Source organism: Anarhichas minor, unplaced genomic scaffold (genome assembly GCF_050575085.1).
Source record: "Anarhichas minor isolate MPS153535 unplaced genomic scaffold, ASM5057508v1 ptg000028l, whole genome shotgun sequence".
Lineage (NCBI taxonomy): Eukaryota > Metazoa > Chordata > Actinopteri > Perciformes > Anarhichadidae > Anarhichas > Anarhichas minor.
In genome coordinates this window covers 14,181,348-14,204,800 of record NW_027466474.1, presented here as the reverse complement: position 1 = coordinate 14,204,800, position 23,453 = coordinate 14,181,348, and the positions used below count along the sequence as shown (strand labels likewise).

General features: G+C 46.7%; 1 protein-coding gene across 1 annotated transcript in view; it reads right to left on the bottom strand.

Moving 5' to 3' along the window:
* The window catches only part of efnb1 (ephrin-B1), a 58,151-nt gene that overhangs the window by 5,703 nt on the left and 28,995 nt on the right, over positions 1–23,453 (bottom strand). The window contains exons 3-4 of the mRNA XM_076104035.1: positions 7,818–7,910; positions 1,499–1,609 (exon numbers count right to left, since the gene is read on the bottom strand). Of these exons, the coding sequence (XP_075960150.1) occupies positions 1,499–1,609; positions 7,818–7,910 (204 nt within the window). The remainder of the gene's footprint in view (positions 1–1,498; positions 1,610–7,817; positions 7,911–23,453) is intronic.

The window sequence follows — 23,453 nt, the reverse complement described above, 5'->3', positions numbered from 1 at the left end:
CCGCTCTGATAAGGCTGAGCCCCGGCAACTCCTGCGACATGTCGGGGCCACGTTTGTATGGCAAAGGCCAAGCGAGATGTGGAAAAAATAAAAAATTGACGAGGACATATCTGAACATCTGATTTTATTTTGTCCTTTAGTCTCTGGGGTTCTGAGGGGGGACGGGGGGCTGGCTCCTCTAGTGACTGAAATCTGAGAAGGACCAAATCTGTTTTCCATGTATGCATGCAGCTGCTGCCAAAGAGCAGCACTCACCTCCTCCCACCACCACCTCTTTACTGTCCATGACCCCCCACCCCCACCCCCCACCCCAAAAGCCTTGTACCTCCAGAGACTGCCATCCCCGCTAATGACTGTGTCTCCACACTCGGCTGTCCACTCCGCACTTAACCATTTACCGAGGGGAGGGGGCGGGGGGGGGGGGGGGGGGGGGATAACTGAGCCTTGCGCCTTATCACGGCTAAATGACATCACTCAAAGCTACCGATTCCCGGACTTATCGGTGAAATCAGAGGCGCGAGGAATTTTTCGTACATTCTGGGCGCTGGAAGGGGAGCCGGAGAGAGGGGCTGTCAGGCATCTCATTCCTGAAATATCAGCCCCTCTCAAACCGCGGTGACACGTCCTTCAATCCGCCCTCCGCTTCCTTACTTGACATAATCACTGATCTAACAATGGTAGACGGGTAAAAGCCCCGGTATAGGGAAAAGTGACTTTAGGACATCTTTTTATAGAGCAACTAATGTCAAATAAGCAATTATTACACGAGGGCAGCTTATCACGTTGGGACAGGCAGAACGGTTTGTACTTTGGGGGAAGTTTGTGGCGTGCAAAGTTGTGGAGTAAGTAAAAAAAAAGTTGAGAAGCGGTCCCTTCTGTGGGAAGGAAGTTACGAAAGGTGCTGGTGGTGAAAACAGGAAAGGAGGAGGGGCCCCCGGAGCCTCCGCGGACGGCTCGAGTGACTCCTTCAATTATCTCTGCTTTTAATCTTCATTTATCTGCAATTCAAATGAGGTTTAAAAAGAAATATTATAAAGAGGAATGTCTTTGAGTCTCCTTGGGTGCAGCACGCACTGTGTGTACAGTATGAATAAGAAAGTGACTCAGGGAGAGCCGTGTTTGTTTTGGGGCGTGGTTCCTTATTGTTTTATTGCCAGCTGCATTTTGGCGAGTGCTATTCTACTCCGTATAACATTTGGTTTTACATCGTTTTTCGCCTGTTGACCCCCCAGATATCAAAGGAAAATGCCTGCGGCATGAAAAAGCCATATGAGAGAATACCTACATTGGGAGGCTCAACTATGATTTTTATTTTCTCTTTTCAGGCTAAATGTGATTAATTATTAGAGGAAGCCTTGAGGCTGTGAATATTCCCTTTTTACACTTCAAAAACCTTTATTTTACTAAAATATTTGCACTCTAAAAACGAGAAGGCATTCTGTAAAGAGTCTGAAGCTGCAGTTTTCTGGGTAGAGCGTTGGTCTGTCAATCTGCTCACCAGGGTTTCTTGGCGCCTCGGGCCCGGCCCGACCCGGGTCAGGCGGACTGGGACTGGGTATGGCGTTGTTCTCTGTAGCGTCCGGCGCCACGGGGTTCGCTGCGTTTGGGACTGTGGGAAAACACAAAACACATAGAAACTCAGCCTCGGCAAGCTGCATGCGCTGAATTACAATGACTCGTTCCCCCTGCGTCGGCAAGGATTATTTATTATTATCTTCTGATATCTCTTTTACACACAGAGAAGGTTGTCTTTGCATGTGTTGAAAGCGTCTAAGAAGTGAAGATGAAAGCAGAAAAAAAAGAGGAAGGACAAGTTAGCGAACGTCTGCGAAACACGCAAGTATCCCTGTCCTGTCGTAAAAAATGAGCTCACATCTACATCAGCAGCTCCTTCAGCAAACACTCAGACAGGCATTCCCAACACTGACACATTCATGAGAGGGGCACGCACACACACACACACACACACACACACACACACACACACACACACACACACACACACACACACACACACACACACCTAGAATATACTTACAATACACTTAGGCATGGCAGAATGAGGGTAAAGTAGTTATATATTAACTTTTTATTGTTGTACATTATTCATGACGTTAAAAGGCCATAATATGTCTTATTTATTGCTCTGGATTTAACTCTGCCTGAAAGAGGCACACATCTGAAGAGGAGAGAATGGGAGGACGGGACGAGAAGGGGGGGGGGGGGGGGGTTGTATAAGCTCTGAGGGGGACGCAAAGGAAACAGACGGTTTATCTGTCCGTCTGTTGTGATTTTCAGAGCAAGCACTTTGAAGTCTTTGCGCGGTAAACACCGGTGCGCACGCGGCGCGGCTTTAACGAGGGCAGGGCCGGCAGACAGCTATAAACTATCACCGAGGCCGGCCTGATGGATTCCACAGAACACTATCAGATGCACTATCAGCAACTGCCCCCAAGGCCTGCCCAAAGGGACGGGTGTACGGGGAGGCAATTTACATTTAAAAGTCCCTCGTGGCAAGTTTGCGTGGCATGTGTGTGGCCGTGCATATATATATATATATATATATATATATATATATGTGTGTGTGTGTGTGTGAGAATATAGCCTGACAGTCTAGCAGTCTATTTTCTATTTCCACCTCAGTTTGGCCGAGACTGGAGAAGGGAAATGATTCGGGTGTGGGATGTCTGAAAGATATAAACGAGAGAAGAGAGAGGGAATAAAATGAAGAGGGAGGACATTTGGAAAGAGGAAAGACAAAGATAAAATCATGGGCAATTGTGCTTTTTGTTGTTTTTTTGGCAAACATAACATAACTATGAACAAATTGATCTCCTCTTTTATCTTGTCCGTGTCCAGACCACCGCATTGCTCCGCACCGACTGCAGCAGTGGTGAACCCAGCCGTGAGCTGTTGTGCTCCGTCAATAATTGATGAGAAAAGACAGGAGTGAGAAGTGGGGAACATTGGCATATGGCAGCCGATACTAGAGGACACGGTGATCTGATTCACTCACATAGCCCCAACATAGCCCCACTGAGCATGTGCGGGGAGCGTTCTAATGTTGTGACCCATTTTTCTGTGTGTGTGTGTACTGCTGACATTTCCCTTAGCTATGCAGACAGCAAACTACCTCAGAACTGCCAAAACCCGCCAGAAGGAGGGAGAAGGCGGGGAGGGGAGGAGGAGTGAGAGTGAGGGAGACAATGATTGAGAGAAGGAGGAGAGAGAGAGAGAGGGAGAGAGAGAGAGAGAGAGAGAGAGAGAGAGCGAGAGAGAGAGGGGGGGAGAGGTGCGTGCGAGGCGGTGAGTCAACATATTTTCTAATGAGCACGGTGACATGATGTGGTGGGGGAGAAAGAGAGCGCTGAATGTATGAAATATGGGCCGCCTGTATTTCTCCTGCAATCAACTGCGCTTCCTCTTCACTTCACATTTTATATAGAGACAAACGGCGGAACACGAGGCGTTTAAAGCACAATTAGGTATTGACGTGTCAGGGCGCATATTTTCCCACAAAGCGATGATTCAACGTGATTAGGCACGGGAGTGTCTCCACAGGAAGATACACTACGGAGCAATGCGCGCACTGGCGTGAGTCACCGAGATGTAATCCATGGAGCAAAGTGCAAAAGGGGGCGCGGAGTGGACATATGGGAAGATCTCGGGGACGTGGCTGCAGGAAGCGTTGGCATTCGGCTGCAGAGGCGAAGGAAGCGTAGCTTTAACACAATAGCGCGTGGGGTCAGAGCCAAGCTGAGCCCGGGATTGTTTTGTGTTAATTGAAACAACGTCCAGCGTGGCTGCAGACGGTTAGACTCTATAGGGCTGCAAAATAACGATTGGTTCTTTATCTTCAAAAGACTTTGGTTTGTCTGACTGACAAATATAGATATATATATTCAATTTGTTGTTGTTTCAATGGAACAGAGAAAAAGCAGCACATTTTCTGCTGCAACTGTAAGTGTTTGAAGTTTGTTGCTCGATGAATTCCTAAAACGCATCATTGGTAATGGAAAAAAAAAAAAATGTTCAGTGAACTTTCAGTCAACCCTTTTGGCAACTAATCAACGTTTACTTTCAGCACCAATAGAGTCAGTCAAAAGTATCACTTTTCAGTTATATTGCTTTTTTATGGTCACTACAGCTGGAATGACTTGTTGGTTAATGAGGAACCGATGCTGTTCTTTGACATGTATGATGGTCAACACAATATCATCCAACGGTCGGATAACAGTAATGGAGGAAGTATTCAGATCCAAGAAGCAAAAGTACCAATACCACATTGTAAAAATACTTCATTACAAGTAAAAGTCCTGCATTATAAACGCTGCATGGGTAAAACTATGCAAGTATTATCAGTCAAATATACCAGGAGTAAACATCCTCAATGTAGGAAAACGGCCCCTCTAAGCGTTATTATATCTTTGTATTATTATGATTGATGCATTAATGTATTGACCGAAGTAGCATTTTATCTTTGTAACTAATTTTAACTATTTTACATAATGTTGCGTTATCTTATCTATAACAATGCATCAGAATTCATCAGAGCATCATGTTTGTATGGGTTAGGGTAAGTACATAAGAACCACAGCTGTCTAATTACTGCTCAAGTAAAGTACAAGTACTTCAGAATTGTACTGAAGCACAGTACCGTCATATAAAACCGGCAGTTTAAATACGTCTCGGGGAAATTACACTGCATTTATTAGTATTTTTAATTCATCGTTTAGTCAATAAAACAATCGGCATATTGATCAATATTGAAAATAATTGTTGGTGAACCCTAGACTCCAAAAAACGCTAAATTTTGTCTTATTAAGTGCATTTGTCGAATAAGTAACATCGGTGAGATATAGCCTCTTGTTTTTTGTAATGCATCTTGAATATAATTTGAATTGAAACAATACTACTTCTGAGCATTATGATGACACGCAACACTTCCCAATACTAGTGAAATACAGCCAAAAAATAGATTTTTATTTTGAACCACCTAAATATTACATCTTGTTTCAATAAATCTGTATTACCTCTTTATTACAAGCAACAACACCTTGTAGTCATAATTTGTTTCACTTATTTTTGAAGGGGACTTTTTTTTACGGTGACTTCCTCAGAAGTTGTAAACAGCAGCTCAAGTTTCAGTCGACGCTCTAATTTCTCGCGGCCCTTCCTCTGATAGCTACTGGGCTGGACGGGCACATTGTGCATCAAATATTCCGCTCACAGAAATAGATTTAAAAGTAGTTTTTCAAACAAGGTTTTTAGGGCACATGGATTGTTGATTGACAGCTCGCTTCGGACCGTTTTGGGAAATGTGCGCACGGCCCTGGCGAAGTTGAGGAACAGCCGGGGAGGGGGGGGGGGAGAGAGACTTTCCTGGACGTTTCCTCGAATAACACATTTTCCTTTTCAGCTTCCATTAACGTGAGCTCAGGGGATTTGTGTTTTCTCCCGGTTAATAGTTTAGTGTAAAAGCCCGTGCTGCCCTGCATTCATGCAGCCATGTTGTCACTTGGCGATGGCGTTGCAATCCCCGGCCTGTCGGATGCTCAAATCGACCTACATGGGAAAAGATAATGCGACGCCTGTACGTTCCGCGAGACTGTTGCGGGTATTTTTTCACTGTTTCTGCTGAATTTGTTTCCGACGTGGACCTCGCTAGCATCAGCAGATTGTTAGCTTCTTTTCTCCCACAGACTGCCAGGATACGCTGCTGTCATCCCACTGGCCAACATTCAAATATCTGCACACAAATATGCAGACACACACACACACACACACACACACACACACACACACACACACACACACACACACACACACACACTGCAGATTTCTCAGTTTATTCTTCACATGTTGAGAACGAGCTCTTAAGCCCCAATCAGTTCATCGTGGCGGGCAGATGTTCCTCTCATATGGCGGTTAGTGTCTGTTTGGGTCAAAACAACCTCGCTGATGATGGGGGGTGGGGGGGGGGGGGGTGTTTAGAGAGTAACATCTGTGTACTGTGCGCTGTCGCTTTCAGGATATAGACGTCCACATATTGAGTAAAACTGCGTCTAAAAGTGAAACGTATGATGCGAACCAAATGTTGTGTCCAAGGATATCCAAACAAAGCTGGCTTGTTTACTCCCAGCGATTCTGAGATGACTTACCCCGACCGTGCACTTACATATGAATTTCAAACACATTTTCATTCTGTGATTACTTGAGAGGAATCTTGAATCACAGCTGAGGGATATCAGAGGCCTGTCTTACGTCCCCTTTCTTCTCAGTCGTTTCTTATTTTGCTGTTCTTTTCTTGGGGATCTCACCATTTGAACAAACTAATTATGTGTATCACAATAATCGTTCAAAAACTCGCATGTATCATCATTATTACTACATATTGAGCTGAGACACAGCTTGTACACAAAGTAACCAGGTGGCAGACGAATACCTAACGAATACCTAATCTAATCAGTGCACTTCATCACACTGAAGGGAAAATCCTGTAAATCCAATACTGCAGTCTATAAAGCAGTCCTGCTTATTGATTTGCAACATTGCTTTCAATGGCCCGATACGAGCAGTGATATCAAAGCATTGGTTACCTCAGTGTGGTACAGTGTGAGGCAGAATCTTATAACCATATTACTTAAAGACTAACCAAATAGCTGCTGATTTGAACGGGACTTAAAGCTGGAACACTTAGTAATAATACATTTTATCCTCCCCTTTTTAGCATCAATAAACTGTGTGAAATCAATATTTAATGGTTTAAATAACAAACTATACAACACAATGATGTATTTGTACACTTATAATGTAATAATAATGTATTTTTGAACAACTTCAGATAATATTACTAACAATATAATCATAATCACCCCCTATTTCATATGAATGTATGAATGAATTATATTCATTAATTACATAAACTGAGGTAATATCGCATACATTTCTTCGAATGAAGTCCTTAATAAATACGACATATTTATGGTATTCATTATATTCAACAACTTCAAACAAACTCCATCCATGAAGGCCACAGGGATGCGTTTGTGTTTAATCATATATTATTAAATATGATTGTTATGTGTTATCAATCATTCATTAGCTATTCATACACCAGTTATGGCTGGTTTGTAGGGGAGATTATAACTGTTTAAAAATACATACATTCAGACGAAGAAGCAAAAGATGACACTACTCATTTCTGAGTGTATTCATATTGTGTTATGACCTGTTTTGCATGCGTTAATATTTGAACTACTATTATATCTTACAATGGTTGTTAATGGCAAGGCTGGGTAATATGACTGGAATGTTTATCAACAACAATATTTTTCTTTTTCGATACATCAAATGCAAATGTTTGCAAAATCACATATCAACTTTATAAAACCGTTAAATATGAATAAATCACATTTAATAATACAAACTGAATGCCATTGTTAAGCATTTAACAAAACTCCTCAAAAGTAGCAAACTAAATGTTATATTTTGCTTGGAATCATTCATTTGGAGACTAGAATTTCATAAAATGATTGCGCGATATGATCATATCACCCAGATGTGACACCACCATATCAATGGTTATATTGAATAGCAACCAAAACCCAAGTAATGCCTTTAAAGACGGCGTATAAACAATATCTCTAAAACCTCTACAGTTCTCAGAAAGCAGGTCCTGTCGGAGGCCGGCAGCAGACAAAGTCACGCTGGACACACATGGCGACAAATGTAAAATGTCACAGCAGAAGTGAAACACGGCTTTGAGGCGGCAGCGCTGTGTTGTGTTCCTAAATGTGAGGCGAGCGCACGTTTACCTTGCCCGACTTTCATGATGACTTTCATGGCTCGGCTCTTGCACACGCCTCCCTCCCGGTTCTCCAGGCCGTCGACGGTGCCGTTGGAGGTTGCTGGAGAGGGGAGAGAAGGAGATGAGGTGTGAGGAGAAAGGAGAGGAAGGGGAGAAGGACAAGGAGAGGGGGAGGGGGATGTGACGGAGGGAGAAGAGAAGCAGGAGGAGAGAAGAGAAGATGACACACTGGTTAATGAGCACGTCCACAACGCACAGAACCAATCAATATTTACGACAAGCACTGATTAGCTGTTCCAGTGATTAGCCGTTCTCACCCTCAATCAACCGCCAGCTCCTCTCAACGGTATCTCTCATTAATGCAATAAAGTGAAGTCAAATGAATGGAACAACATTAGAGCCTACTGAGGGGCGGAGCGTGGTCAGACCTGTGTGCGTGTGCGTGTGTTTTCTGTCTGTGCATACTTGAACATTGAGACATGCCAGCCAGAGTTCCAGCTGCTTGCCAAGTCCTCGAGCTGCTTACTCCCTCTGAGCCACATGTGTCATTACTTGCTGGTAGCGCCGAGAGCTAAATGCCTCCCTTAATGTTTGTGTGTGCGTGTGTGTCCATTTCTATATTAGTGTGTGTGTGTGTGTCGGCCTCCCTTCATTTGTTTTAAAGTGTGCGTTCTGCTCGGACTTGAGCGAGGCTGTTTATTCAATGTCACATTCACTTCAGACACCGTGACACAATTGGCTGTCTATTTCAGGGCCCATGATAATGACCTAGGGAGACAGAGTGTGACTCTGACCTTAACACTGAGCGGCCAGCGTAAGGCGGTTGTGTGTGTGCGTTTGCGCGTACATGCGTGCGTGTGTGTGTGTGTGTGGCCGTGCGTCTGTGTGGGCGCATGCGATGGCAGCTCTAATTTTGGAATTCCCCGAACAATCTCCATCTCCGCTTAGTCTGCTGTTTTAACTTACTCCCTTCCTCTGAAATGCTTTTGTTTCTCTTCCTCGCATTATCCACCTTGGTCTCTCTCTCTCTGTCTCTCTCTCTCTGCTTTTTCGCTCACTTCATTCCGTTTTTTTATCTGCCCTATCTGACTCTACCCCTCCCCTTCCCTCCCTCTTAACTCAATGACCATCTCCCTGGGTGATTGCTTCAGATGGTACCCTCATTATGACGAGGTAGTCTTGGAGAGGGTGCTTATCTAATGATGACACAAAGAGAGACAGACTCAGACGGGGGGGGGGGGGGGGGCACGGAGGGTAAATACTTACCCTCCGTGGTGTGGTGTGTCAATGCTGCTGCATGCATTTCCCTGCCTTAAACTGAAGTTTCATCCAGCGGTGCAGCAATCCGGCTCTGTTGCTACGGAAAAAGCTGGTCTGGTTGATTCATGCCTTGTCATTCCTAAGTATTATTAACGTTGACATTTTGTTGCCCTCTGGGAGTTCAGCTTTGTGCTCGGGCGAAATTGGAGAAAACTAAATAATGAATTGCGCTAATATTATGTTACATTATCAGATCACACTCTCTAGATGACGAGTGGGGGGGGGGGGAACCACAACATTTTGTTAGCCTGGCCGTGAGTGCGTGATCATTTGCGAGGAATGATTGCGATAACATTGTGACAGCACAGCTCTCTTCGGGGCAAATTCCCCCAGCTGTAGACTCAACACAGCCTGAGTGAGCCGGACACTGAAATATATATACGAGGGGCCGGGCCCTGCCAAGTGCGGCGCAGGAACAGAAAGATTTTTGAGAAATTTACGTGGGACATTAATGTGAATGAACACTCAAGGCTAAGTGAGGCTTATGGTTTATGTAAAGCCTACGCAGGGAGCACGTCTCTTTGTAAAGGGAACATTCAAAGACAGTGAGGTGAACAGGCCTGCTTCCAGTCTTAAAGGCGCACCGTCTCCCCACCCCCGAACGGCCCAGACGCTGCTGCGATTGCTGACCTCATCCTGCCATTTTCTCCCCTTCTTTCAATTTTTTTTAATTTCCAGGGCAAGGTGATGCGAGAATCTTTGAAGTTTGAGCTCAAAAGGCGCTTGAATAATCTGAGTAAGAGTGAGCGTCATGCTATGAATTTTATATCCACTCAGGGGGAGCAAATCTTCTCAGCGTTAACTTACTCCTGTCATCTAAATAAGCTATTCCTTCAGGCTGGCTGAACAGGCTCCCCCAGCTGATGTGGCATAATGATAAGTTGGCCCTTCGAGGCCTCCGTTTGGGCAAAGCGACTGAAAGAGAGCCGGGGTTTTTATGAAGGGATGATCACTTTATATGTTGTTTGTGCTCAGGCCGTTTAAAACGTCAAATAGTTCAAGGCTTTTACTGTACCGATGGAAAGTCATAATCCGATTAACCGTGACCAATTCCAACCACATTTCCTTATGTCCTTACATCCTTTAAGCGCTATTCAAGATGGAAATTGACTCCAGAAACAACTGTTGAGTCCATTAACAAATGTGCGGTGAAAAGAAAAAAAGAAAAGAGAACTTGCAGCACACACTCCTGTGTTTGTCATTTCATCCCGTGTGTGATATCGCCGTAGTTACATTTATCATGTCGGTGTTCACTTGAAAACAGATAACTGCCAGACACGTTAGACAAACTTCCAAACCGGCCGTCCACAACAAGGACACACTGCCGGCTCGGTTTTAATCTGAAAGCTGCCCTCTCTCTCTCCTCTACTGACGTTAATCCAAATCTGGATTTCCAGATATTAAAAGGCCGACGGTCATGTCGTGTTTTGGAAAGAGGAAACTGGGGAATTGGGTCTTCCTGTGTGTCTCTGCGGAGATAAAAACACAAGGGGATAAAGCCAACCGCAGGATGGAGAACAAAGAAACTGCCTCTCTGCTGCTAATGATTTAGTGGAACAAACCGGTTTCGGCACGAGGAGTCCAGAAAACCGAAAGAGCTGGTCATTGCATAAAGGAATGTTGCTCTTTTTTTTTTTTTTTTTTAATAAAGCGGTCAGGCTCCAAAGCTGTTTTTTTTTTTTTTGTACGATGGTTAAGGCCCTCTTTGTGGGTGTGGATCACTGGCCGCAGAGTGGCCAGTGGGAGAACAAAAGATCTACAGCTGCTGAAGTCATAAGAGAAACCAGGTGCCAAATGTTAATGTTGGGAAATATCTACAGCACAAAATGTGTCAGCCAAGAGAAAGAGCTGGCCCGCAACAAAGGCTCCCGTTCCAATGCTACACATGCATACCGCTGCCGCAGAATGCATGTGAATGCACACAGGTTTCACAAGGACCTTCTGGATGGAGCGGAGGGACTGCTCCCACAAGGTGCGGGAGACGTGTGAGAGACGCGGCGCTGACTGGCCGAGACGACACGAGCCAAAGGCTAAAGTGTGACGCGGCGGTCTATATTTATTCTCAGGTCTGCTAAATGAGGTCACTCAGGTGGTCCTGCTGAATACATCTCCCCCCCCCCCCCCCCCCCCACCTCCATCTCCATCATGAATCATCTGCTGCTTATTATTCCTGTCCAGCCCAGGAGGGGATGCTGGTTTTCATACAGTGTGTACGTGTGTGTGTGTGTGTGTGTGTGTGCGTGCTCAACATCTACCCCAAAGCACCAAACGATGGGGAAAAGATAGATACAGCCAATGTGACAGACACAGAGCAGGTTGTTTAATGAGAAAGTGGATGAGAGGTGACATTCATTGGCTACCTTTCACACACACACACACACACACCGCCCGCAACCCCCCCCCCCCCCCCCCCCCCCCCCTCATTCTCCACAGCATTCAGACTTCCACTTAGACGAGCCGAGCCTAGCCGGGGCCGGGTAGTCACAGTAACCACCGCCAGTAATAATGCCTACATTTTCAGAAAACAAAACAAAAAAACAGAAAAAAAAGGAGCTCAACACATAAGCAGACACAACCACAATCCGATCACTCACACTTAGCATCAAGAAGAAGGAAAAAAAAAAAAAAAAACACACACCGGCAAACAGAGCCGGTTTCCTTCCATTCCAGGCAAAGCAAGGGAGCTAGATACGGGAGTCTGTATCAAACAACAGTGTCACAACAGAGCCGGGGCCATTTCTCATACCTGCCTTATTCCTATCTCGGCTTTTGTTTACATTAGCGCACCGGAGTCGAAGTCGGGGTTGAAGGAGCCTATTGGAACAAAATATTTCACTCCTGAACGAGCGCGGAGAGGGTTAGATTAGGTTTATGGGCCTGATTCCAGAGATAACCCTCCACAGCAGATCTGGCACGCATGCAACCTTGCACGTGCACACACACACACATACAGAGTGAGAGGTTGGCAGACTGGAATAATACTGGGGGATCTAGATGTTTGCACTTTGAACCATTTTCTAATCCTGAGTATTAGGCCATGGCTAAAGTCTGATTACGGCAGAATGAAATGGATCTAAATAGATGTCCTCGCCCATCAGCCCTCCGTTTCTTTGTCCCAGGAATAGCAATGGAAATCAGTAATCAACCTCCAACCCCTCGCTCGCCGCCTCTCTCGTAGCCTCCTGCGTGGGTTTGGCCCCGGCAAAGAAAACTTGAGACTTTTCATATCATCTCGGACGAATCGGGCACGCTCGGCCCAGCCAGCGGTTTCTTCTTGTCACCTTCTCAATAATAAAACCTGGCGGACAACATTAAATAGTCATATCTTTGACTTCAGTGCTGCATATTTTTCAGGCTATTTTTTATTTATTTTTTGCAAATCCAATATTGAATTTGGGTCAGAATAAATGTGGTGCGCGGACACAGATGATTTTCTCATCTATGCGGGGTTTTTTTCACCATTTTGCCAAGCATCGCCATGTAGCAGCTCCGAGATGAGCGCGTGCTGCCTGTTCCCGGGAGCCGCTTCGCTGCGCGTACGGTGAGCAGGTAGCAGCATTAGTGTCAAGGTTTGAGGTGGTTAGCGGCCCAGCGCACACAACTGTTGCTCAGCTTACTGCTTCGGTATACAGCCAGAGGGGGAGCTCCTCTCTTGCGTCCTGATTAGACTGCTCTCTCTCTCTCTCTCTCTCTCTCACACAAACACACACACACACACACACACACACGCACGCACTAGTGAAAATCAAATACACGCACGGCTGCACACACACAAATACAACCCTAGTTGAAAACCGGTGCGAAAGAAATATACAGACATGTAAGCACTTGGCCCCATGGAAGCGAACACACACTGAAGCACACACTGACAAGTGCACACACACACACACACACACACACACACACACACACATTGACTGCCTGTGTAGCCAGAAGATCAGGCAGGATTTAAGAGCTCCTCGGGCACCAAAATTACAGGGTACCTCTAAATCCTTCCAGCAGAGAGCACTATGGGATAGTACGGGGGGGGGGGGGGGGGGGGGGAGGTGAAGTGGAGAAAGAGAGGTGTGCGTGTGTGGGGGTGAGGTGTTTAGAGAAGGGATGGAAAGAGGAGTGCGGGGTGAGGAGGGGAAGGAGAGGAAGCAGGAGATTCCTTTTTTTGAAGATGAGGGAGCGTACGGGCCGGGGAGGAGGTGAGACTTGATCTGTCTGAAGTGTGCTTGCGTGCGAGCGTGTGTGTGTGTGTGCGCGTCAGTGCGTGCATATGCCGGTGAGGGAATATGGAAGGAGGTGATGAAGTGAGGAGTTGAGAGGAGGAGGAGGAGGAGAGCTCAGTTTGGAAAGAAGAAGAAGTGGGAGGTGATCTCTCTCTGGGAAGCGGAGGAAGCATATGCGAGTGTTGGATTGTGTGCATGTGTGTCTGTGTGTGTATGTGTGTGCGCGTGTGTGTCTGCCAGCCTGCTTCTCTCTTACTCACACTCACCATTACTTACACGCTCCCCTGACTCTGTCGTTGTGTGTGTTTTGGTTTCTGTGCAACTGTGTGCATTAGAGTACGTATATGTGTACGAGTGTGTCTACATTTGTGTGTATTATAGTGTGCGTGCATGCTTGGACGGATCTGTGACTTTGTGTATATTTACAAATGTTTGGGAACGTGTGAATTTTCCTTGATGATCTTGGTGATTTTTTTTCATTTTGTGCGTCTGTGTGTGTGTGTGTGTGTGTGTGTGTGTGTGTGTGTGTGTGTGTCTGTCTGTGTGTGTGTGTGTGTGTGGTCCCTGTACATCAGTCAAGACAGTCCCAGATTACCGAGCCAAAGGTTGGGCATTCTGGACTTCCATAGCCGGCACCACTGGGCTCGTGCTTCAAGACTACTTATGACAGCTTTTAACCTCTGCAGAGGACCTGTCAGCAGCTCCCAAAGTGTCTGTGCGTGTATGTGTGTGTACGCGAGTGTGTGTGTCTCTACAAGACTCACAGCCTGCAGACACAGAGAGCTTCTGCAACATTTAGCTGAGGGTGTCTGTGTGTCCCCTCTCCGGTGAATCCGGCGAAGAACAGAGCTATTACACTTTTTTTCCTCCATTTCCCAACTCGGCAAACCCAGAGCACCCGTACGCGACATAAAAACTTTCCCCCCGCGTATCCACGCACGCAAGAGACGGAGCACGACACTGTCCCATGTGCACGCAAGGAAGCACATAAGACGGGGGCGTGCACATGCAGAATTGTCACACACACGCAGAAACAAACAAAGGTGCACAAGCGGTGCAGGCCGTCTGTCGGATCAGTAGGAGATAAAGGACACAGAATAACAGGAGGACCTCTGGGAGCAGAGCAAGTCATCTGTCTCAAACACGAACAGACTGAGCACACTCCAACATGACAGATGCAGACAGACTCATCTTAGAGTACATCGCATCCTGAACCTCTCTCCTGCACTCCTGCCCCCCCCCCCCCCCCCCCCACAACAAACACACACACACACACACACACACAAAATAAAGACCCGCTCACAATGTGCACACACGCTTCTAAGCCGAAACCCACTTAATCTGACAGGTGTGCACCGTGGGGACTTGAGATCATACAATTTTTGAATGCGGTCGATTGGCACAATAAAACAGTGTGACCTGAGGGATGGGGACCTATAACGCTGTAAGCTGCTGTATATAGCATTAAAGTTATGAGAAGACAGCAGCAACGGTGTCCAATATTAATTTCATATAAACGCTGACTGCAAAAAGCCCGCCCACCACGGCTCTGTTGTTGCTAATGTGGAACATTTTTAGATATTAGCCATTCCAACTTTCGCAGCTATTCCAGCTATAATGTATTCGGTTGTGTGCAGAAGTTGCCAGTAGCCCACACAACCCTCCCTAATGACAGAGTAGCTAATTGGCTGTAATGGCTCTTTTCACTGATATCATCGAGCTGCAGCCGCAGAAAACCTCAGCAGTTTTAAACACATCATGTGCAGGGGGAAAAACAGGGGGGGGGGGGGGGGGGCTGAAGAAGTGGCCCGCTGCAGCTTGTTTTGCTTCATGTGACGGGCAGTCGTGTTCATCTAAAAGCACAGACTCGGCAATAGAAGGGAAAATAACATTTCAGGCGTTCGAGGCCGTTTTCTGTTCTTTGTTCGCGGTATATTATCGCTGATCAATTATAAGATTATTACCGTTTTTAAACTGGCACAGCCCCTGTGGACACACACACACACACACATTAACACCCTTGAATACACAATAACTAACAGGTGAACAAACATGCCCTTAAGGGCGACACACAAAACACAGCCAGTGCGCACACACTTGCCTCTGCCGTCTCAGACAGTGCATCATTTCACTAATAGCAGCTGAAATGTTGCGTGTTCAGAGAAATAAGCAGAGGGGAAAGTGGGTCAGAGAGAAAAAAAATGGCATTGCACCTTCTTATTGGTCCGAGGGAAAGGTTAGAAGAGATGCAACACACACACACACGCACAGCTGCGCGCTCAAGAGCTAAAGGTTAATATTGTTCATGTGGCCGAGTTACTGTTTATCTCGTGCTTAGTTAATGTGTGTGTGTGTGTGTGTGTGTGTGTTTGTGTGCATAAGGCTCGTTTGTGCAGCCGTGTGTGTAACTAGCAATGAGCACGCAGAGTTTATTCCTTGTTAAAGACAGAGGGAAGTTCCACATTAATGTTTCATGAATCCCATCGGGGGCCCGGTGTTACCCTCACCCCATAAATCATTGGGCTCTCTTCTCAACCCGCACGACTTCCTTTCAATCCTGGATGTGTGTCCCTGATTTAATCCGAAGCAGCAACTCGTCTGATCCGCCATCGTTTGCCACGTTATTGGAGCTGCGGACCACTTCCTGCTGCCATTTCAAATTAAAAGCAGCCATATCCTTCGGTCGCGTCCTTGGGTCAAGACAATTCCAGGAAGTCATACATAAAGAAATGGGGCGAATTATTCAATTTTCACTCTCCATTAACCGTCCTTTGTACTGGGGAGGGTGGGGGAGAATGCCATGAGAAATGGTGGTAGGGGGGGGGGGGGAGAGACAAGTGTCTGTTGACAACATTAAGAGTAACTGCCTTAAAATGAACTACTAAAAATTGGCTGAACAAAATATGTGTATAATATAATGCAGGGGTGTCAAAACTCATTTGAATTCGTGGCACACTTTGATCTCAAGTGGGGCGGAACGGTAAAACCATTGCATAGTAACCTATATAGTCAGTATCATTACATGTGCATTACAATTTACAGATCACAGTGGATCTACAAAGCACAACACCTCAAGTCACAAGGATTTTGGAACAATGTAGTATTTCATTGTTGTTTTTAAGGTAACTGTCTTCCGGTCAGGATGGAAAAGACACCTCTTAGCCTCTTGGCATCAATATGTTGTGTGTTGGAATAGCAGTGCATTATATGGAAAAAAAATGGAATCCATGACTTCTCTGCAATTTCCACACTTTGCAAAGTCAACCAATGGGCCGGATTGGACTCTTTTGGAGGGCCGGTTCTGGTCCACAGGCCATATGTTTGACACCACTGATGTAATGGGTCTTACAGGTTTGTTAGGGCACTCAACAGTAACTCAAAAATATTTTTTAAATGTTTACTTTTGGCTTGATGATAAGGATAGCTTAAATAACATCGGATTACCCCATTATTGAGTCCATTACAATGCCCATGCATTGATCCTACAGCCTATTACAAATCACAGCAGGCATTTCCTCCAAACAGCAACATCCGCATTAGTGGGTGGTGTTGCTTTTGTCAGGTTACACGTGTGTAATCAGCTGACAGATGCCCACACGAGATCTTAAAGAGCCTGTTCCTCAGCAGGAGGCTCATTGAAGTCTCCGTCCTGCTTCATTTGCACTGATAATCACGCGAGGTGAACCACGGTTCACTCGCTAAACCCCAGCAGATGATAAAACTGATCCTCTCCGGCTTCCCCCTGGCCTTTGTGGTCGTCTACAAAAGGTCGTGTGGGACTGTGGACTCCGGTGGAGGAGTCGCCCTGAACGATCTAAAAAAGCTCCACGAGACACAAATCAGCCCGCGCTGCCTGATAAAAGAAGCGCTGGGATGGATCGGAATGTGGCGGGTGATAGCGGTGGCATGTCAAAGGCCACGAGACTTCCAAAAAAATCTAGACCGACTAAAGAGCTAATCTGCGAGCAAACTCCCCTCTGAGGGAAACCAGAGGCGGCGAAGCCCTGGAACACGTTAGCGAACACCAAAGGAAGGAGGACGAAACGTCCTCGGAGAACCCGCACGGTCGTGCTGGTGCATGTTAATAAAGTGTGCTCGCAGTGTGCTTTTCTGTCTGCATGAAAATGCATGGAGAGGTCTCAGCGTGTCTACGTGTGTGTGTGTGTGTGTGTGTGTGTGTGTGTGTGTGTGTGTGTGTGTGTGTGTGTGTGTGTGTGTGTGTGTGGCTCCTACACTGTGTCCATTCATCCTTTTGTGGAGAGACGAGCTTCGATTCGCTGACCTTTTCAATCTGGCCTCCAGAAGAGAGTTATGACAACTGAAGCAGCCTTGTGTTCCTCGGCACAACAACACTCATCAAAGACGTGGGGCGCAAACAAACAAACAATAACTCGCGCCTTTCAAGTTGCAAATAGGCAACGCGAGACAAACCCCAATGAGGTGATCTAAGTAAGAGGGAAAGGCTCGGCGATGCAGTGCGTCACGAGGGACGAGTGCTGTGGCTCAGGTGAGAGAACTGGTCTCGGGGTAATGAAGCTGCCCGGGTGACGAGCAGGTCAGAGGAACGCAGAAAGGAGTCTGGGCTTCAACTAATGATTCTCGACCACGTACTTTTTTTTAATTTTTATGCATCGATTCTTTAGTCCGTCACATGCCGCAGTGGAAAACAGCCATCACGATCACACGGTGATGCTTCCAAATGTGTCGTTCTGTCTGAGCGATGCCCCAAAACCCACAGATATCCAATTTTAGAATTATGTGACAGAGAGAAAAGCAGCAAATCTTCACATTAGAGTGGCTGTAATGAGTTCATGTTTGGGATTGTTGCTTGATAAACGAGCGAAACATGTAACTGGCGAATGCGCGGCGAGAGAGAGAGAGAGATGTCAGAGACAGAGCGTGTACTTGTTACTTAGCAGAGAGTCGATGTCAGCCCATCTGTTGTCCGCAAAGAACAAAATCTGCAAGCGGCAGAACAAAGACCGAGATAGAGAGCGAGAGGAGAGAGAGGACAGCTCATAAGTGTGTGGGCGACCGTGTGTCCCTGTGACCGTGCACGGGTGTTTGTGCGTGTTTGAGCCTGAAGCCCCAAGGGGGGGGTGGGGGGTGGAGATCTCCTGTACCTGCTAACATGGAGGCGACCGAGCAAAGCTGACTGCAGCCAACATGGGACTGGTGTCAGGAGCAGCTCTGGAGCAGCTCGACATTGGGATGCGCGAGGTGGCGGGCAGACAGACGGATATATATAATAGATGGAGGGTCTGATGTAGCTGGTGTGTAAAAGAGCCAGAGCTGCGAGCGAGGCTCCAAAACCGCAGCGAGGGCTCCTCCAGCTCTGAGGCCGGGCTGCAACACAAGACGCAGGAAAAGAAACACACTTTCCCCCCCCCTCCCTTCTCCTGTTATTCGCCAAAACTCCAATCAGAGAGCACAGCAGACCACAGAGAAAACGCTGCTGATTACATCCTAATACACACAAAGCCAGCAGCCGACGCACACATACAAACACACGCACGTACGCGCACTGATTACATCCTCTCTGGTGCTCCTCTCTCCGCATCCCCCGGTATCGGTTACACGGTAAAGCCACGCTGATCGAGGATCAGTGTATTTTTTGGCGCAGGGCGGTGGACGAGTTCGGAGGCTTAACCTCTAGTCCGAGGGTGGGCTGGGGGGGGGGGGAGAAACCGGGCCCCCATCCCGGTGCCCCCAGCACAAATAAACAGCTCCAACACAAAAAATAAAAAAAAATGTCTGGCAGACTCAAAACAATTTCCTGAAGGATCTGTCACTGTGCAGGAGGGATGGGGAGAGGAGGAAGAGGGGGGGTGGTGGCGGCGGTGGTGGGAGGTGAGATCTAAGGAGGAGAGAAAATAGGTGGAATGGCAAGGCGGAGGGAGAGACAGATTAAGTTGCAGAAGCAAAAGGGAGAGAGAGGAACAGACAGAGAGACAGAAATTGAACCTGTGGAGGGGGGGGGGATTGTTCCACCGCCGTCTACGAAATAACCGGGAGAGGCCTGAACGCAAACACATCACGTATTTATTTGAAGGCGCTTTCTTTTCCGGTGTCTCATCCCTCCATCGCGATACACAAGCACAAACTCACCAACAACACGCGCCTTACACACCCCCCCCCCCCCCATCTTGCGCTCAGCTAAACGAAATTCTCTTGAATGTGCATTAAGAAATGCACACAGCAGCTTCTATGACGCAAGCAAATCTGGGCAGAGAGAGCGTCGTGCTTTTTTTTGTGTGTGTGAGCGTCTATTTGCATGCAAGAGCGAGCATATGTGTATCTATATATATATATATGTATCTATCTATCTATATATCTATCTATATATATATATACACACAAATACACATATACACTCACACACAGTGTCTTTGAATTTGCTTATGTGGCTTTGTGCTTATGTATGCCCATGTTTGTGCGCACACACACACACTCCTGTGTGTTTGTCTGCTCCTGTTACTGAGTTTGTGTGCCTGCGGTCGTGCTGGAATGGAACACGGACATTTTGCCACCGAGCAGAATTCACAGAAACGGGCTTGGTCCTGGCCTGCGGAGCAGTATTTAGACTCTGTATTTATGCGTTGGACGACCACAGCAAACTCTATCACCGCCACGTAATTCATGTCTTGTTTGCTTTGCTCGGCTCGGCGCTGATTCCATTCCATCAAGAAGCTCCTTTTTTTTCTCCCCTTGCCCCCACACCCCAAAAAAAACACCCCTGCTCTCCGCAGAAATGTTCACGCCATCCCCGGTCAGAGTTTCATCAGCCGCCGTTCATCGTAGCTGACCAAGCATGCAGTGGTTTCCATAGCGAGAATGCAACATTAAAACTAACAGCCTCTATAATTACACATCCATATTTCTCCGATTGAGTTTGTGTAAACAGGCCCGGGCTCCAGCTCGGGGAGGCGGACTTCTTGGCAGGCCCTCGGCCGAGGGTGCCACTGAATGGCTGTCGGAAAACAAAGCCATTTCGGAGTGCGCCTCGGAAAAGAGAAACCACTGTTCTGGGGATGGTGGAGAGGGAGATCGAGCTCCATCTGACAGACACAGAGAGCTGTGATTTGAGCTTAGCTGTTGGCCTGAGAAGAAAGACACCGAGAATATGTGTTGTTGGCAAAGCAGAGGGCGAGCAACCTCAGACATCTCTGACGGAGAGGCAAATATGCAATTCCAGAGTGTTTTAGATTACGGGCTGTCATTGTTTTCTCCTGCTCTTATGCTTTCTTAAAAAGCCATACGCCATTGTCCCATGCAATTTGCCTTTTGGACAACGGCGCTAATGTTCTCGCGTCCTGCGTTCACTTTTCCTAATCGCACACGGACTCCAAACATGCATCTTTCCGGCAGTCTTAAGTTGTCTCCTCTCCCTTTTGCCTGCAGCTATTTTTCGGGGTTTGCAAAAAAACTAACAACCACAGAGATGGTTTGTGCGTAGCGGACGGAATTAAAGAAAACAAGGAAGCTGCTCTCAACAGCTGAAAGACGTTCGCAGAAGAAAAAGAGTCATTCTCCACATGAGTTTGTGTTGAGCTGAGGGGATAGAACAAGAAGGGGGGGAAAAACAACCAAACAGTGTTGTTGTTTCACAGAGTTAGCTATGTGGTCTCTTGTGGTCTGTGTGTTGAGAGGAGATCTAAGCTATCAGTTAACAAAAATGACTTGAACACAGACTTCAGTACCTACACACACACACACACAACTTCCATACGTGGGGGCAGGATAATGGAAGCATGGAGCGAGGGAGGACGTAGTGGGAGAGAGAGAGGGAGAGAAGGGAGGAACTCACACGCAGGATAAAATATTCTAATAAGATAAGCATGGAGCGCTGCCGAGGAGGGATGAGTGTCTGCATTTGAAGATGCACGGAGCGGACTAATTGAGACGAATACATGAATATATCAGCTTCATCTAGCAGCGACGGGGTTCAGGCGTAACCAATGGTTACCATTCACTTGTACCGCCACGTGAGCAGCCCTCCCTCTCAAAGAAAGTCCTCGTGTGTCGCCCCCCCCCTCCCCCCCACCCGCCTCCCAACAACAACCACCCCGCCCCCCTCCCTCTAAACAAACTCCTCTGTAATAAACGAAAGGCAATAACCAGCGACAATAACGCTGTGCCTGCTAACCCTCTCTGAATGAAATATCCAGAGGAGAGGTAGCAGAGGCAGCCTGGATGGATTTGCAAAGCAAGCAGAAAGTCATATATTACACTGGCACTCTAATAAACACCGGGCTATGTTCACTCACAAGGGAGGGGGGGGGGGGGGGTTAAATCTCCTTATCCCAGGCCATGCTGCTTCACCATTGCTAACCCGAACTGTTAGCAGGGTTTACTTTGAAAATGAAATCCGTTAAGGCTTACTGATTAGCTGCTTAGAACGCTAATCGGCAACATCAATGACAGCTACTCCAAGTCGATTCCACAACCGACAGACGTCTCGCTGCCCACGATGATCTGCTGATTCAAAAACAAGACGCACACAGGAACAAAATGGCCGCCAACACCGCGTTTACACAATTAAACGGCGTGAATGAGGCGACACGTTTTTTATCAGTATGATCGACAAAAATTATAAAACGGATTATTTTCAACCAGTTTTTTCCAGCTTTTAGATTTCTTGATCCCAAGAAGTATACACCATTTAAAATAGGACGGATAGAACAACTCGAATCGTTATTTCAAGTTCTGGGAGCGAAGCTGCTAAATATGCAACAATAAAGTATATTTCAGTGGGATTTTACAGAAGCAGGTTACCAGATGTTACCAGTTATCACTTCACGGAGAAATGAGAATCATTTGACTGCGACTAGAAGAGGAGTGAGTTATTTGTAGCTCTGTAATCTGACAATCAAAATGCTTTTGTTTTGTTAAAACGCTCCGCTGACAAATGTAATTGTTTTTTTGTGAGTGGCTGTGATTTGATTATGGTAATTATATGTTCGCTCTAAAAGATGACATTTAACACTTCTTTTTTTTTTCTAATCAGATTACAGTTATTGCAGTGCAACAAATTGAGCTACAAGCCTGGCGGTGTTTCTATTTATTTGTCTGTGCCCGTGCCTGTGTTTGTGTGTGCGTGACCCACCGAGCTCACTTGCATTACTGCTGCGAGAACATATGCGCATGTGCACATATGTCGCAGCGTTGACATGCTCGCGAATGTAGGGCAGGGGAGGATCTTGTGACCCGCTGCAGCCGGGTCAGGGATTTCAACCTTCACCCTGGACTCTCCATAAGGGCAAACGCACTGTAAAGCAAAAGAAGCCAAAGGGCCCAGTGGTGGTGGGGGGGGGGGGGGGATTATTCGGATGGACGGGTGCACAATGTGTAGGGGGGATTATTCGGATGGACGGGTGCACAATGTGTAGGTTGTTGAGCAAAAAAACAACAGAGATACGGAAGATAGCCCACGCAAAAGAGTGTTGGTGATGCAACATGCCTCCTAATCCTGTCAGGTGTGAATGCTGCAGACAGATCACCCCACAGCGTCTAATGCACTTTGTCAGATATATTCTCCGGTCTAGGTACCCACATTTAAACGAGTCAGGAAATAAGTAGCCATTATCAATTTTATCCTCAAATGATAAAAGTGCTTATCAGTAGCTTCCGTGTTTCCAGTCTCAAAAAAAGAAGGAAAACAAAAATGGAGGAAGTCGGATTCACCTGCAAAGTCAAAGAAACGCAGCGACAAGAATGGAAACAACTTTGCCGTTGGCTGGTGGCGGCCATTATGCGTTTGGCCGAGGCAGTCTTCTGGAGGTGCGATAGCGTGTGCTCCACTGCGGCAGTGTTCTGGTGGGGAAGTCGGAGTGTTTCAGACTCCACGATGGAACACCGAGATGGAGAGTGACAGCTGTCAAGAGGGATCAGGCTTAACCGGCCCGCTGCGCTGGAAATCAGGGGGGGGGGGGAGAGGAGTGCACGACGACAGGCTGCCTCTGTTTACTGCCTGGTGGCGTTACCCTTATATAGAACAACAGAGACTCACCGGCCCAGGCAGCTCCCTACTGAAAACAGATCACAGAGCAGTCATGGTACATTATTTCAGTGAGGAGCGAATGGGAAAGAAAATGGAGAAATATTTG